The sequence below is a fragment of the Penicillium manginii genome, assembly GCF_028828005.1.
Source record: "Penicillium manginii strain IBT 31320 chromosome Unknown utg000005l:1.0-5665137.0:1.0-5668048.0, whole genome shotgun sequence".
Taxonomy (NCBI): Eukaryota; Fungi; Ascomycota; class Eurotiomycetes; order Eurotiales; family Aspergillaceae; genus Penicillium; species Penicillium manginii.
In genome coordinates this window covers 1,268,201-1,284,055 of record NW_026643106.1, presented here as the reverse complement: position 1 = coordinate 1,284,055, position 15,855 = coordinate 1,268,201, and the positions used below count along the sequence as shown (strand labels likewise).

At 50.7% G+C, this 15,855-nt stretch overlaps 7 protein-coding genes across 7 annotated transcripts; 2 read left to right on the top strand and 5 right to left on the bottom strand.

The window, feature by feature from the left end:
* Nucleotides 1-32: 32 nt before the first annotated feature.
* On the bottom strand, nt 33-1,757 carry dps1 (putative aspartyl-tRNA synthetase Dps1; the record flags this gene model as incomplete). The annotated part of the gene is made up of 3 exons (XM_057103511.1): nt 33-710; nt 764-1,123; nt 1,152-1,757. 3 exons carry the CDS (start codon nt 1,755-1,757, stop codon nt 33-35), a joined length of 1,644 nt encoding a protein of 547 aa, XP_056958468.1.
* Nucleotides 1,758-2,272: 515 nt separating this feature from the next.
* Nucleotides 2,273-3,517, bottom strand: N7533_006860 (putative HAD superfamily hydrolase; the record flags this gene model as incomplete). The annotated part of the gene is made up of 2 exons (XM_057103510.1): nt 2,273-3,338; nt 3,405-3,517. The coding sequence occupies 2 exons, from the start codon at nt 3,515-3,517 to the stop codon at nt 2,273-2,275; spliced, it is 1,179 nt and encodes a 392-aa protein (XP_056958467.1).
* A 407-nt stretch (nt 3,518-3,924) lies between these two features.
* On the top strand, nt 3,925-5,192 carry N7533_006859 (F-box domain protein; the record flags this gene model as incomplete). Its single annotated transcript, XM_057103509.1, has 2 exons — nt 3,925-4,319; nt 4,379-5,192. 2 exons carry the CDS (start codon nt 3,925-3,927, stop codon nt 5,190-5,192), a joined length of 1,209 nt encoding a protein of 402 aa, XP_056958466.1.
* Nucleotides 5,193-5,912: 720 nt separating this feature from the next.
* On the bottom strand, nt 5,913-8,866 carry N7533_006858 (coatomer subunit gamma; the record flags this gene model as incomplete). The annotated part of the gene is made up of 3 exons (XM_057103508.1): nt 5,913-6,145; nt 6,204-8,696; nt 8,791-8,866. 3 exons carry the CDS (start codon nt 8,864-8,866, stop codon nt 5,913-5,915), a joined length of 2,802 nt encoding a protein of 933 aa, XP_056958465.1.
* A 420-nt stretch (nt 8,867-9,286) lies between these two features.
* On the top strand, nt 9,287-10,195 carry N7533_006857 (phosducin family protein; the record flags this gene model as incomplete). Its single annotated transcript, XM_057103507.1, has 3 exons — nt 9,287-9,324; nt 9,420-9,602; nt 9,709-10,195. 3 exons carry the CDS (start codon nt 9,287-9,289, stop codon nt 10,193-10,195), a joined length of 708 nt encoding a protein of 235 aa, XP_056958464.1.
* A 621-nt stretch (nt 10,196-10,816) lies between these two features.
* Nucleotides 10,817-11,958, bottom strand: rsmA (putative bZIP transcription factor (Fcr3); the record flags this gene model as incomplete). Its single annotated transcript, XM_057103506.1, has 3 exons — nt 10,817-11,381; nt 11,505-11,776; nt 11,839-11,958. The coding sequence occupies 3 exons, from the start codon at nt 11,956-11,958 to the stop codon at nt 10,817-10,819; spliced, it is 957 nt and encodes a 318-aa protein (XP_056958463.1).
* A 1,641-nt stretch (nt 11,959-13,599) lies between these two features.
* N7533_006855 (casein kinase 1 family protein) lies at nt 13,600-15,134 on the bottom strand (the record flags this gene model as incomplete). Its single annotated transcript, XM_057103505.1, has 4 exons — nt 13,600-13,693; nt 13,828-14,845; nt 14,905-14,977; nt 15,123-15,134. The coding sequence occupies 4 exons, from the start codon at nt 15,132-15,134 to the stop codon at nt 13,600-13,602; spliced, it is 1,197 nt and encodes a 398-aa protein (XP_056958462.1).
* Between the last annotated feature and the right edge of the window lie 721 nt (nt 15,135-15,855).

Here is a 15,855-nt window from a genome sequence, read left to right as displayed (position 1 = left end):
TTTGCTATATTCTATCTAAACAAGCCACCAATCTAAGGGCGCAGACGCTGAGGGTCACGGGGGAACAGCGACGCCAGACGCACGTTGGGCAGGCCGAGGAAGAACATGACAATACGGTTCATACCCAGACCACCACCGGCGTGAGGTGGGCAGCCCTGGCGGAAAGCATTGAGATAGTCCTCGAAACCCTCCTGGGTAGGGTCCAGACCCTTGGAGCGCATCGACTCCTCGAGCTCGGCGATGTCGTTGATGCGCTGGGCACCAGACATGATCTCCTCACCACGCATGAAAAAATCGTACGAGTTGGAGAAGCGGGCATCGCTGGGGTCGGCCTTGGTGTAGAAGGGACGGACAGCCATGGGGAACTTGTCCAGAACGTAGAAGTCGGTATCGTACTTGTCGCGAATGATCTGTCCGAGCTGCTTCTCCATTGCGGTGCTGAAGTCGTTCTCGAAGCGCTCCTGCTCCGACATGTCGACGCCAGCCTCCTTCAACAGAGCAACACCATCCATGTAGTTCAGACGCAGAGCCTTGCCGTTCTTGGGCAGCTTGAAATCACCGGCCTTAGGGTAGGACTTTTGAATGGTAGCAATCTGGGCGGCGTAGCGCTCCTTGAGTTGGGAGAGAATGAAGACCAGGAGATCCTCAGCGAACTCAAGAACCTCGTGGTAGTGCTTGTCAAATGTCTTCTCGAAATCAAGACCAGCGAACTGCAAGTTATTAGCATGAAATCCAACAAATACAGTCTAGATCATTATCATACCTCAGTCAAGTGACGGTGGGTGTTGCTGTCCTCCGCACGGAAAACGGGAGCGATCTCGAACACGTTCTCCATATCACCGGCGATACACATCTGCTTGTACAGCTGAGGGCTCTGAGCGAGGTAACCAGTGCGCTTGAAGTACTTGACCTCGAACACGTTGCTGCCACCCTCAGTGGCCGCACCGACCAGCTTGGGAGTGAAGATCCACCGGGAACCGCTCTTAATCATGTACTCAGAGAACAGCTGGGCAACACCACTGGAAATCCAGGTGATGGCCTGGCTGGTCTCAGTTTGAAGGTCCAGAACACGGTTGTCCAGACGGGTCTTGAGTGTAACAATGGGGGCACCATCAGCGTCAACCTGGGGGGGCATCCTCGGAAGTCTCAACGGGGGGTGGGCGCTCGGCATCCTTAACTTGCATGGGCAGCATTTGCGCGGCCTCGGAGATCATGTAAACCTTGCGGATGTGGATCTCAAGGTGCTGGATGGTGGCGGAGGAAATAGGGATTTCAGGCTTCTTGATCAGACCGGTAACCTTAACAATGGAGTTGACGTTCAGTCCACCGGTGAACTTGATCATCTGTCGGGAGATGGGCTCGGCCGCCGCAATAACAGCCTGAATCTTCTGACCCTGCTGGCGCAGCATCAGGAAAGCAAGCTTGGCACTTTGCACACGCGCATTGTCCACACGGGCGACAACAGTAACCTCCTTCTCTTCGTCGGTGAAGTCGGTGAATCGCGTGGTGGGGTTGGCGTCGTCAGATTCGGGGAGCTTGCCGTAAAGGTGCTTGGCGGTATCATTGGCTTCTTGAGCAGCAGCCTGGGCCTTCTCCTGTGCAGCGCGGGCAGCGGCCTTCTCAGCCTTAGCCTTCTCCTTTGCGGCCTTCTTCGCCGCGTTCTTGCTGGCGTTCTTAGAGTCACCTTCCGCGGCGGGAGCGGCAGCCGCGCCGGTCTCCTCGGGCTTGGGGCGAGTGGGCAATTCGGAGTCCGCCATAATGCTTTGAAGAGGATTGTTAGATACGAAGACGATTGACTGCGAGAAAGTGGATTACTCACCTTAATGATACACTTTGAATGGGGTGACTTGATGCGGTTGACACTTTGAGTCACCCCGCCGTGAAAAACTGCCCTAAACCCTAAGAGGGGTGATCGTCACATGACCTCATACATATCGATCGCGGGGTGCCTGAGGAATCAAAAAGGATAACATACAGAGTTGGGAGACTTCTAAACTACTCGCAGATTTAATAGTATAAAGACAATGGCAGCGTAGCAAGATTGGTTATACGAAGCTGACATCTTCATACCTGATTCCAGGTTGAAGAACAGAATCATGGTTTATGTTGGTATCACATAGTATGTACATCATAGTATAATATGACGCTAATTTAACTCCAGAATGTCATGACCTTTAGTCACCCCCGATGGTACAAATTAATCCCCGGTCGCCGAGGTATGCGCTGAAACTTATCTTGGCATTTCACGTAGACAGCAAAACCAACCGCGAAATCACCATTTTGAAGATTTCAGTGCCCATTGAACGGCCTTCTGTACATCATCGGTAATTGTTTTAGGAGTCCATGCAGGATCACCTCCAGTGTATACACCGGTACGGACCAAAATAGACTCCCAGGTACTGCCGAACCCGCTGCGATAGGAGTTTGCGCCCCGAATGTCCGATTCTGGGTTATCTCCAACCATATAGACTCGCTGCAAGGGTGGCAAATCTGTGCCAAAGACCTTGGAACGGTTGCGGAGCAGCTGCCTTTCGGCGAACTCATACGTCCCCTGGTACGGTTTGCCGATCACGGTTTTCTTCAGCTCAATACCCTTGCCAGGTCCACCTGTGGTCGCGGCCCAAACACCCTCGAGTGCTTCTCGGAACCCGCCCTGACCAAGACGCGAGAGAGGATAGGCTGCTGCCCACCAAAGATCCGGGTTGGAGAAATACAAATGCGGCTGACCATCCTGCTGGTAGCCGTGGTTGGGCAAGTCAGTTCGGCCGTTCTTCTCTGACAACGTACCGACGTGGCCTTGCGACGAGAGCAAGAGATCCATAATAACTTGGGTATCAAGTCCCCAGTCACGAGGGTCGTTGAAAACAAAAATAGCGTCGATCTTGAGACCCTTAGTTAGATCGGTCGAATTGAGCGGCTTGGGAAGCGGCCGGGCAAAAGTCTTGTAGTGATCCGAGAAGTTCTTCGAGAAGGGCCAAACAGACGGATCGGCCATAAAGATATCACCCGGTGTCACGACATTCTTGAAGCCGTACTGTTCCGCCACTCGCCGACAATTGTCGCCATCACCTCCGGCCACCAAAATACATTTGTTCTCGAGCGCGCTCGCTGCATCGGGTCCCTTGACTAATTCCGCAAATGGTGAATGACTCTGAACGATGTCTGTTGCATCCAGTGGCACATTGAGCTTTTCGCTGATTTCTGCAACGCGCTCTGTCTCGTGTTTACCTCCGCCGTTGGTAAGTAAGATGAAGGGGATTCCTTGCTCTTTTAGGAGGGCTAATGAGTTGGCAGCGCCAGGGATAGGTTTCGAAGCTCGTAGGAGGACGCCATCAATGCTGAGGGAGAAGGATTAGACTAAGAGGGTAGCGGATTGGTTATGTGCATACATCACAGTCACTCACTCGAAGGCAAAGGCGAAGTTCGGGACTCGGGACGCGCTGGCGGTCTGAATAGCTCGACGGCCAACATTGTATTGGCCGGGTACACGCCGGAGCAAATTGAGAGACCGCCACATAGTCTGAGAATTCATAAGTCAAGTGGAGAGAGGGAGGTTGAGGGAGGGAAAGGAGGAAAAGAAAAAGGAGAGAGAAGAGCAGGGGAGGGAGAGGAGAGGGGGTGATATCATCCCCCAACTCCAACTCTTAACTCCGCCTTTCCCCCCCCACTTCCACTTCCACTCTTTCTCCGATTCGCCGCGCATTGAAGCATTCTCATCTCTCTGCCCCCCCATGCATATATGTTGATTGTTTGATGCGACCTCGATCTCAACCATGACGCAAAAATCAATTACCCATTGACTGCGCGATCTCATCCCATCAAACCCGTTCATGATTCCGTTGCCTTTCGTCTTTTCTTCCCTGTTCACTTCACTTTCTCTCGCTCCGCTCGCTTATAATGAAAGTACAACCTGCACCATCCAAAATGGGCGATAAAATGCCCCCCGATCTCCCTGTCGAAATTCTCATCTTTATTGCTCAAATTATCTACTTGAGCGACGAAGGGCGGAAGGACTCGTTACTCTCTCGCCAGAAAAATATGTACAATTTCTGCCTTGTTGGACGTGCGTGGTACTCAGCCGGCATCGAGTTTCTATATCGCAGTCCGCAGCTTGCGCGAGGAAACAACTTCGGAAATTTTTTATCCACAGTCAGTCCTCAGTCCAGGGCCAAAAAATCAAATGTCGACCTCGGGTCTCTGGTGAAGGAGCTCCTCTTGCAGGAGTTGGTCCACCACAGCTCCCCCAGCCAGACTGCACGGCTATTGAAAGCGGCGAGCTCAAGCCTTGTTTCCTTCACGGCACCTCGTGTATCCTTTGCGTGAGTAAATTGAGAGTGGTCTTCGATGACGGCCATGACCAAGACTAATTATCGAGCAGCATCAACAGCCTTGCAGCGCTTTCTAGATGCCAGAATCTTCTACGTTTAGATCTAAGCTTGGTTATGGGAAGCTCTGTAAGTTTTCGGAAACTCAAGAAAACCATCAGCGGCATCAAAAAGCTCGAATGTCTCAGACTTCCCACTTCCATGAATCTTGTTCATACAGATGAGGATCAGTGGCCGCAGTCATTGATCGATTTGAGCGTTGGAGGGCGCGTCGATTACGAAACAATGTTAGACTTCTGCTGGCCTGACAACCTCGAGAAGTTGACGCTCGATCATTGCGTGAATTTGGATCTCGACACCCTAGGAGCCACTCTGGGTAATAAAAGGCTCAGTCAAGTGCTCAGAGAGCTGACCATCGGTCCTTATAACCACGGCATGTGGGAAATCGAGGTAGAAAATGAAGAATCCGATTTTCCGGTAGTGGAAGCGATTGAGTCAATGGAGAAGCTTCGCCATCTCAAATTACCAGCAGATCTTGCTCTAATGCTGCTTGATGGCATACCTAGAGTACAGGCATCGCCCGTCCAGGTGTTGGAGATTGCTCCCGCACAGTCTGGATATGAGTTGGACCTTGATAGCGGCGAAATCCTCCCAATGATATTTCTCCAGGCATTGCAAAATCAATACAGCAATGTGTGGTGTTTCAAGGTCTGCTCAGAAGCAGGGCTCTTTCTGAATGACGACTACCGACAGAAGATCGACGACGAAGTTTGGCTTCATCTACCGGACAACGACGACGATCCTCAACTCGCTGAGTTTGAATCGCTTCATTCATTCGGATTGATAATCCTTGACGAAACCAATTAATGTGTCAATGGCCACGGATACGAAGTCTCAAAAAATATACCCCAATAGCATTATATAGCCTAGAAATATCATTATAACGACAAACTCGCATATAAATGGATGGATCCATGGATTGATTATTACCTAGCAGCGTGCTAGTTAGCATATCATATCAGCTCGAACTTAAAATATACGTATCTTTTTTTCAGCAACATTGGAAGGTCAAGCGAAATTTTATACTAATACTCCAGGGCTACTACTACTACTAGCTACAGTATACAATGGATACCTAGGTACGAATCCGGCAACGAACCATATAGCTAGGTATTCCAGCCCCCGAGGTAGTAGTAGTACTGCCTTGTCTAAGATCTTGAGATACTAGCTATAGGTAGGTACTAGATTTATTTAGTAACCAAATGTAATTGCTTCGCCTCAGCCCGCAATCATCGATCTATGTAGACACCCCGACAAAGCAGAAGATAGAGAGGAAACGGAACAAAATCAGCTCGATAACAGACAAAAAACAAGTCCTCCAAGCTTTTATTGTGGCCATCATGGGACTCGTCATAGGTAGCAGAAATCACCCTGGAAGCTTAAGAAATAGCAGCACAGATTGAGAATGAACAAGAACAGCAGGGTGCGAGGGCGCGCGAAGAATGTAGAACCATCCTCATGTCTACTACAATTTGATATCGAATGGAGAAAGAAAAAGAAAAGGGAAATAGTTTAAAAGGGAAAACATTAAGTGACAGAGGCAAGCACCGCAGCAGCAACTCCCTCTTCTTCTGCCCGGACAGTGATCTTGGTTGTGACGCCGCTCTTGCTCGAGAATGCCATCTTGATGAGAGCGGCCACCCGGCCACCGGAGACGGTCTTACCGAAGAGCTTCAGGGTGTGTGTGCTGTTGTTGAGAGCAACATCGGTTCCTTCCAGAGGCTGAAGGGAAAGGGCAGCGATCAGTTGCTCCGTGGCATCTAGGAAATGGTTAGTAATTCGGCAATTTATCGACTGGAACGCAAATAGGATACATACCGATAATACTCTTCATGTTGCTCAATTGCAGAGTCTCACTCTCCTCTTCGCCATTAGCGCCAGTCTGCTCCCAAACGTGGTCGAAGCTGCCAGCAAAAGTGGGAATAACGTAATCGCTACCAGTGAGCTCGAGGTCTTCCACCTGGTACTCGTCATCGTAGCCTTCATCCTCGGGCTCGCCAGTGTTAGGATCGATCTCCTTGCTAGTGAACTTCAGGATATTGGTAAAGGAAGAGATCGGGACACTGTGCTCGCCACCAAGTTTCTTGAAGGCAGCGTAGACAACGCCAGGCTCGTTGGGCGAAAGCTTGGGGGCTGGGATCATGAAATCATCCTCCAGAACATCCTCCTCTTCTGGCGTCGCGACCACAGTCACGTTTTCAAGGACGGTATCGGGAAGGGTGTTCTTAATATCATATTGCACAACGATGTGCTCCTTGAAAATGTGCTTGACAGCAGTCACAACATACTCAGTCTCACTCTCAGAAAGCTCGACAGGACCGGAAGATTTGAGCAAGGTGCCGTATTCCTTGATATCGGGGTGTTGCATGAGCTGCTCGGCATACTTCTGGGTAGCAGCCGCACTGTTTGCCTCTGTAGCGCCGTTCGCCTTGCTCTTCGTAGGACCGGCCGAAGGGGCCTTGAGGGTGGGTGTGGCGGAAGTGAGCTTCTTGGTCCGCTCCTCGGCCAAGGCCTGCTCGTGGCTGACAACGGGGACAGAAGAAACATCAAAGGCGGCAGCGAAGGTCTGCTTGTCGTTCGAGGTCACGTACATGACAAGTTGGTGCTCAAAGGTGGAAAGAGAGTACATGGAGTCTGGGTCTGTCAGTAAAAATTGTGTTTGGAGAGGGATGTCAGTCTTCTTACCGTTTTTGATGAACGGCCCAGCCATAGTATCATCTGCACCCATCAAGCGCAGATTGAGGGCAGCACGATCGCGAACCTCATCGTCGGTGTCGTCGAGGCAACGGGTGAGAAGAACTTGAACACTGGACTTGACCTCGGGGTCAGTTTGGCCAACACCAAACTTGGCCAGAGCAGTGACGGCAGCGGCACGCACAATGGCGTTCTCCAACACGACACGGTTATAGATATAGCGGATGTACTTGGTGGGGTGCGAGGTCTTGGGACCCTCGACACCAAGCAGATGCAGAACGCGGACAGACAGCTTGGTGAACTCGCAGTCCTCAATAAATTCGCAAAGATGAGCAAGAGCCTCTTCCTTGCTCTCGGGAACAAACTTGATCAGATCGAACATACTCTCCACAACAGTGCGCTTGAACTCGTAGCCACCCTCGTCACGCAGAATGCCGCTCAGGAAAACAAGCATACCGGCCTGCTTGCTGGGGAACTTGAGACACAATGTGCGGATGGCCTCAACGATGGTGATCTTAAACTCATCGGTGATATCGGCCATGAAACCCGAGATCTGCTTCATCAAGCGATCGACACTAGCCTCGTTACCGGTCTTAAGCAAGGTAGTAATAGCAAAGGTGGCGATAGAGCGGTTGGTATTGGAGATGAGCGACTCAATATCGGGGTTGCAGACGTTGACGACTTGCGGCTTGAAGGAGGCGAAGTTGTGGAGGATGCGAATGGCGGCGAACTTAGTGATAGAGCGCGGGGAAGACAGGAACAGCTGAAGGACATGGACAGCCTGGGATGCCTCGGCGTCGGTGACATCTCGGAGGTCGCAGATGGCCTTTGCAGCCTCGAAGTTGACCATCTCGTGCTTGTGACGGAGCCAGCTATCCAACATCTGCATCATGGGTTTCCGGAGACCAGGATCCTCCTCTGCAAGCTTAGCCGCCAGACGAACCAGCAGAACCAGAGCAGCAGGGCTCTTGACAACGCCTGCGGCACCATATTGCTGAACCATCTTCACCAGCGCCATGCGATCATGCGAGCGCATTTGGTACAAAAGACCAATTGCGTGGTATTGTGTCATAAAGTTCGACTGGGAGATGGCGTGGGCCTGAGAGCCAGATGAGAAGCCTAGGAAACCGGTCGACTGCTTTGAAGATGAAGCGGCTTCCTGGGTCTCACTCTGCCATCTCCGAACGACATCGCGAGCAACGGGCAGGAGGTGGTAAGACGAAACCAAGGCAGCGGAGGAGACTGAGGGAGTCTTGTCGACAATGGCAGTCTTGATGAGTCGCTCAATGCCCTGGACGGTGGATCCATCGATGATGCGGCACAGCGCCCGAATAGCGTTGGCCCGGTAGAGAACGTCGCTGCCAACGGCAGTGTCCTTCATGATGATACTGGTCGACATGATGACATCTTCCGCAGTGCCCGCAAGCTCCTTCAGAATCAGATACACCATCTGTCGCAGCGAGGGATCCTTGTTTTGGAACAGCTTCGAGATACCGAAGAAGAGGGTTGTGGCTTCGTTGGTTGGGAATTGCTCCTCAGTGAAGAGGAGGACCGCGATCTTGGTCAATAGGGTTCGGCATGTTCGCGGTGAGATAGGAGAGGAATTGAATAGTCGTGCTAGAAGAATTGACCTAGGTCAGTACACAAGGAGGGAGTGGTGCGGGTTGTGAATCGGAGTGCCAGGGGGGGAGGCCATTGTCCGATTGCATACCATCTTGGAACACCGAGGTCCGATCAAGTTTGATCATGACCTGGTCCGCATCTTCATCTTTTTTCATGTAGCTCATCTTGCCCAGGTGCTGGGATTGCACCAGCGGATTGTGTTCGCGATCTCCTTAGGTTCGGGTGGGTTCGATTGGGGGGGTGGAGGGAGGACAGAGTAACAGCAGGAGGGCGGTGTAGGCCAACTACTGCAAGCGCATAGTCAACCCCCAAAGCAAAGGGCGAGAAAGAGGAGGGAGAAAAGGGGTGTGGAGAAGAGTTGGTGATGAATCTCGACCTCGAACTCCAACTGTTTATGGAGTTAGGTGAAGGTGGCCTTCCGTGTGTTTGGCAGCCACTGTGGCGCCCCAACCAAACACTGCAAACAGGTGGCATCATGCATTTGAGATGCCTTGCTCCGCTCTCTCAACTTGCTCTCTTTCCCTCTCCCACTGTCATTATTCTCTTCGTTTCTTGCTACGGTTCACTGTCAAATAAGAATCAATATGCAGGTTGAAGTCAACCCCAACGAGGACACAGAATGGTATCGTTGCTATCACCTGCATGAAGCATGCATTCCCGCCTGCGGGGACAGCTATATATGACCACGTTCTGACTTGATTTCTTTCTTTTTTCTAGGAATGACATTCTTCGCCAGCATGGAATTATCCCCGAGAAGCCCAAAGACCCCGAGCCTTTGATCCAAGAGGCCCTAATCGAGGCAGCTCAAAGGGCCCACGACAATCGTCTGGAGGACAAGGATGTTGATGAGCTGGATGCATTAGAGGACGAGGAGGACGAGGAGTTCCTCCAGCAATACCGGTGAGTCTTGCGTCTACCACCAGCGCACCTATCCTCGAGATTCACGCAAGCCCTCGCAATTTTTGATACCTACTTCAACAGTCTAACTGACACATTTCATTGTCAGTCAAAAACGTCTTGCAGAGCTCAACACACTGCAACATACCAGTCTTTTCAACCAGGTTTATCCTCTTCAGAAAGTCGACTATGCCCGAGAGGTAACGGACGCCTCCAACAGCGCCTTCGTGTTCGTAAACCTCACAGCCCAAGGTGCCAATGTCGAGTCCCGGGTATTGACAGAGCTATGGCGCCAAATGGCAGCCAAATTCGGCGACATCAAGTTCTGTGAGATCCGCGCCGACATGTGTATCGAGGGGTATCCAGAGAAGAACACTCCCACTATTCTCGTCTACAAGGATACCGAGATTAAGAGGCAGTTGATCACTCTTCGGGAACTCAACGGACCCCGAACCAAGATCGAGGATTTGGAGAAGCTACTCATTGACCTCGGTGCGGTCAAGGAAAGTGACGTTCGTCTCAAGAAGCGGTCCGACTCCATGGAGGCGGGCGATGATGAGCTGAACGTTGAAGATTATGATGACGACTGGGACTAAGCTCCCTTGACTACTCGACGTAACACGACCCAGAACTTTCATGACTATGCGATGTTTTGTATATTATGCAATTGGTCCAGTTTATGACCTTATGTTGAAGATTGAAAAGAGGAGAGGTTGAAGCAAAAACTATCAAAAATCGTCTCGAAAGATGAAGATTCCAGGGCTCGGATTGTATGTGTCCAGACCCTGCGAGATCTAGCCAATGAGACAGGATAATTTGGCCGATTCTCGTGCGTGGTTGATCCAGCGACGGAAGGCATGCAAATAAGCAGCTGTTGAATTGTACATTCCTCTACTTTTGAATTTGTTCCTGTGACAACTTGGACACAGTAAATCATACTAGTATTCAGTAGCGGCCACCATTGAGCCTAATACTGTGGGTGAAAGAAGTTTCAATAGTAGTTTCGACTTCAATGTACTGATGAGACAGAACAGATAGAAGCCTGCCTAGTAGATATACTAACTGAAGGTACCCAGGTAGATCCGTTGCCAACTCGCTAAACTCCACGCAACCCAGAGCCAAAAAAAAAGTAGCCAAAAAGCCTCCGCAAAAAAAAAAAGGAAACCGGTCATATATCATCCGCCCGTCAACCCCAAAAATTCAGGATATCATTTATATCAAAGTAATTCATCTCTCTCGGCCGCACTTTGCTCAATAGCTAACCGCACTTGGCTTTCTTTAAAAGCAGGGCCCTGGCCATCGCACTGGGCTAGGCCCTTGAGGTTTTCCGTGACCATACCTATATCCACTTCACCGCGCTTGAAGAGCTCATGGTTCTGGATGAGGTCCCACGTCGCGCCAGGACCGAGAAGTTTCTCCCCGGTAACCTGGCACACTGTGATACGATGTTGCTGCGGACTCTGAGGACTCAGCGGTGTTGAACCAGGGTGTGGAGTCCACCCTGACTCCTCAGAGGTGACTTTGGAAACGAAGTCGATGGGGGTGTATTTCATGGGTCCCGTAACGGGGACTTGAGGTTGTTCTTTCGCCGGAGCATTGTTGTTGCCATTCAGAGAATGTGATGTCGCGCGCAGAATCTCGTTCTCGGTTGCGTATTTGGCGAGCTGGCGCTTTAGGCGCTCGTTATCTGCTTGGAGAGAGGTGGATGAATCTTCCAGGCTGTTGACTTTATCCTCTAGGTCTTTCACATGGCGCTCCTTGCGTTCGCGGAATGCGCGTTGACTAAACATTGAACTCTGTTAGCCAGCGTGATCTCAACCAAGCCTGCGATTGATAGTTTTTTGATGATAACCGGCATATAATGCTTGGTATTGTTGTAGAAGTCTCACTCGGGTTATCACATACGCTGCTCGGTTTTGCGCTTTGCGCTTTGTTTGCGCTGGAGTCATCGAGTCCTTCTCCTCGCTGCTACTTCGGCCTAAAGCCGGGTCGCCAAACTGATTCTCATCTCCATCAATTGAGGAGGTGCCTGGTTTGATATTATTATTCGGGTCATGGCTAGAGACGGAGGCTTTGGTATAGGAGTCCGGCGGCGAATGTGGCGGTGGCACGAAGGATGAGGAGGGGTCGAGGCGGGCAGAAGGATCGAACCCAGGGAAGTAATGGTTATAGTTGTTCTAGGACTAGAGTCAGATGATCAAGTCTATCAAAAATAGAATACAGGGAGGAGGTATTGTACCAGGGAGAAGGGATCGCGGAGTCCATCGTCCGAGGGTGGTTGAGGCTGCTGGTCGGGGGTGGGTAGCCCGTAAAGCGAAAAGGGTTGGGACTGATTGCCAGGGTAGTTGGAATAGTCCATCACGCCACAGACTTTCTTTCGGGCACAGATTCGTTTGGTGGTCAAGATGGAAGGTGGAATGGGAGAGATATGAAGTCCGGCGGGATGGACCCTTCAAGCGTGGGTTTTACCCCGAGAGATCTGACTGATTGTCCCGCACCGATACTCGGCGTCCTATTAGTCCATACAACATGAAGTACTACTAGTTAAACTATTACGCCACAAAGCACCGTCTTGACACGAATCCTATTTTCCATTTTCGATTCCACAATTCGTTCTTTATATACTCTATCTACCATTAGGTCTCTCGCACGTCTACAGTATGTAGTCAGATGTCTCTGGTGGATCGCGTCTGGCCGTTGGACGGGCCAGAACCGGGCGAACTACCGAGTACTCTGTACAGACTCGATGATCTCACCGCAACTCTAAAAAAAGAATTCAATACTACTAGTAGTCTCCGCCACCTACGCAGAAAATTAATGTGGGGGTAAAGGATTTTGATATTAGACTGTAAGAAAAGTGAAAGGCAGGCTTTTCCATCGAAACCTGGTCAGGACTGGTCGGAATTCATAAGAATATCCGTAGTCGTGCTGCATGGTCACCGTCAGAACCGGCTGCCGTTCAGGGGGGTTGGGAAAGACAAGACAAATTGGAGATGTCGGTGCTGTAGTAGTAGCAGTGAAGTGTAGGGCTAGAAAAACATAAAGAAAAGTACAAGTGCAATCGACGCGAAACCACCCCGGAAGCGACCCTATCCACGTCCGTCGCCAATTACCAAAGCAGGCTTGATCTTCCCCGAATGGAGGATGTTCAAAGACCGAGCAAAATAAGAGCCCCTGTACAAGAACCCACAACAGGAACCTCTTATGCCTTTGAACATCTTTACCCCAAAGAAGTCATTCCGTACATCCACTTCAACAACTCGGCCGGGGTTGCCGGCCGTCACCTCGTCCCCAGATAGCGTCGATTTGCACAAAAACAGAAGAAGAAAAACAGAACAAGGACAAAAAAGACAGGGGGATGAGAGAATGAAACAAGACGAATAGAGAAAAAGGGGCGATGATGATGGGGCAACGCATCCGAGTATGCGTTTCCAGGGCGTCCAGTACCAGCAATCAAAAGGATCAGAAAAAAAAGACGAATATTATCCTGTCCAATTCGATGCTGTCATTCGCATCTCCAGTCTTCCCTTTCAAGTTGCTTGCGGTGGTGATTAAGTGGAAGCAAGCTACCAAGTCGCAAACATCAAAGGCGAAGACACAAGAATAGCCATCATTCAAACACGTTCCGAGAGTTGAGTTATCGGTTGACCCGGGAATATCGGGGGCAAAGAATCCGAACAAGAAAAAACACTAATTGCCAAAGTAGACGGAAGCTCGACGCAGAAATCGACCAAGAGTAAATGGCGATATCCGCAAGTTGGAAGGATGAGCAGGCGAACAAACAATGGCAGATCGAAACGGTTGAAGTCGAAAGATGATCGAAATAGGGTTGAAGGGCTGTGGGAGATTTGAAGAATGAATGGAGACCCAAGGAGAAAAAAGAAATCCGAGAAGGCGAGTGCAATGTTGCGTCCACGGCGAATGACAATGGAATCCCGGGTTTCTTAGGTTTAAAGTGAGAATACAGGAGACATGGGTCTCACTGCAACGCTTCACACAATTAGTACCACTGAGCCCCTGTACCATCGTCCCGCTTCGAACGGCTACCAGAAGGTCCATAACCTAGAGCAGCACCTTTCGAGGCAGAACGCAGCCTAACGCCGAAGACTATGCGATTAGTCAGATTCAGAACTGTAGGGTCCTCCACGCCAGCGTCACAAAAAAACAGCCAAACGCAAAGTTTTAAAAAAAGGGGTTCCCTACACGGAACCAGGTATCATGTACTCACATCCTGTCACTCCCTCCCACGGCACGGTTGGTGTCCGGTGTGTTGTCGAGGGTGCCGCGGTCGATAACCTTACGGCGCTGGCCCGAGATGGCACTAGGCTTAGCAGCGCCACCGGGGCCCATGGCGGCAGTAGCAGCAGCCTGACGGCGTTGCTGCTCATCGTCTTTATCCTTCTTCGTAGCATCCACGATCATGGCGGCGTTTTTCTGGTACTTGTAGACGGTCCAGTCGAAGACGTAATCGTACTGGAAGGACTCACGAACGAAGAGATCACGGAAGATCTTACGGAGATACGAGTAGTCGGGCTTGTCGTCGAAACGGAGCGAGCGAGTGTAGTTCAGGTAAATAGCAAACTCGTTAGGGAATCCACGGCAGAGGACTTCGGTAGGGGTGGTCATCTTCTTTTCCATGATACGGTCATACTTCTGCTTCTTGGTAGCAGCCTTCAGACCTTGCCAGGGAAGAGATCCACGGCAGAAGTAGAGCATGACATAACCCAGAGACTCCATGTCGTCACGACGAGACTGCTCAACACCAAGGTGAGTGTTGATACTGGCATAACGAGCAGTACCTGTAAGGTTTTTGTTCTCACGGTAGGGAATGTGGAAGTGAGTCTTGGGGTCGCGGTACTTCTTGGCGAGACCAAAATCGATGACATTGACCTGGTTGCCGCGCTTGCCGATACCCATAAGGAAGTTGTCTGGCTTGATATCACGGTGAATGAAAGACTTGGCGTGGATGTACTCGATGCGGGAGATGAGTTGATCGGCGAGGAGAAGAACGGTCTTCAGGGAGAACTTTCTGTTGCAGAAGTTGAACAGGTCCTCAAGACTGGGGCCCAGGAGATCGATCACCATCGCATTGTAGTCACATTCGGTACCGAACCAACGGACAAAAGGAATACCAACACCACCGGCCAGGGACTTGTACACACGGGCCTCATATTCCAGCTGGGGGTGCTTGGCCTTAACGCTCTCAAGCTTGATAGCGATCTCCTCACCGGAGATGATGTTTGTTCCTAGACCTTTGTCAGTTCCCATCGACCCTTGTATCATGAAGGTTAGAAATGAATCATACCGAGATAAATATCACCGAAACTACCACTGCCAATCTTGCGGCCAATGCGGTATTTGTTACCAACACGCAGATCCTGTGCATGATGTCAGTATATTCCGGTCGTTCGAGCCAGCTCGTAATCCGGGTTTCCCAGGCGTATGATTCCCATATTGGTATCCAAACGTCGTAGGGTGGTGAATATGAGGAACGAGGAGGGTCCGGTCGGAGGTGGTACTGACCATAGTCGTCATGTTGATTGATTAGGGCGGCACAGCGAGTAGCCGTGCTTGAAACTGCTAGATATTGTGTTAGCGGGGTGAAGAGAGGGTAAGTTGGTGATGAGAACGTGTGTATTGGAGAAGAAGTGTTTGAAAAGCAGTGAAGGGACGATGGGACAATGATGAGGCTGCAGTGAATGCCCAACAGGTTGGAGAGGGGGTGTGACGAGATTGAGCCTCAGGCCAACGAGCAACGAGAGGCTGGGCTCGGCGGTTGCAGAGTGTTGGCCACCACACTTGGCTATGCAGGCAACTGGAGAAAAGAAAATGTGTGTCTTTCAGATGGCGGAGACAGGATTATCATACCACCGGGGGAAGCGGGAGGGGGAGGATGATGATGTAGAGGGCCGAGATACACGACGAAAGGAACTTGCTCACCTGAAGGGCAAAGGCGGGTCAAACAGAAATGGTCCAATGCCGACCGTACAATATTTGTACAGAGCGCAGGGGAGGACGAGAGAAGACTCAGATGTGTCGGGAGGAACAGGAAATAGAGGCAGAGATAAGAGAAGAGAGATCAAGGGCAAAGCCTTGAAGACAGGGGGGAGAAGGTTCAAGTTGGGAGGGAAGGGAAAGGAGAGGGGGGTAAAAGGCAATAATGGTAATATGCAGCGGTAGTCGGTGAAGAGAGGAGAGGGAGATTTCAAGTTACAGTAGCGAAGGGGCTGGATGTGTATGGTATTGTATGTATTGT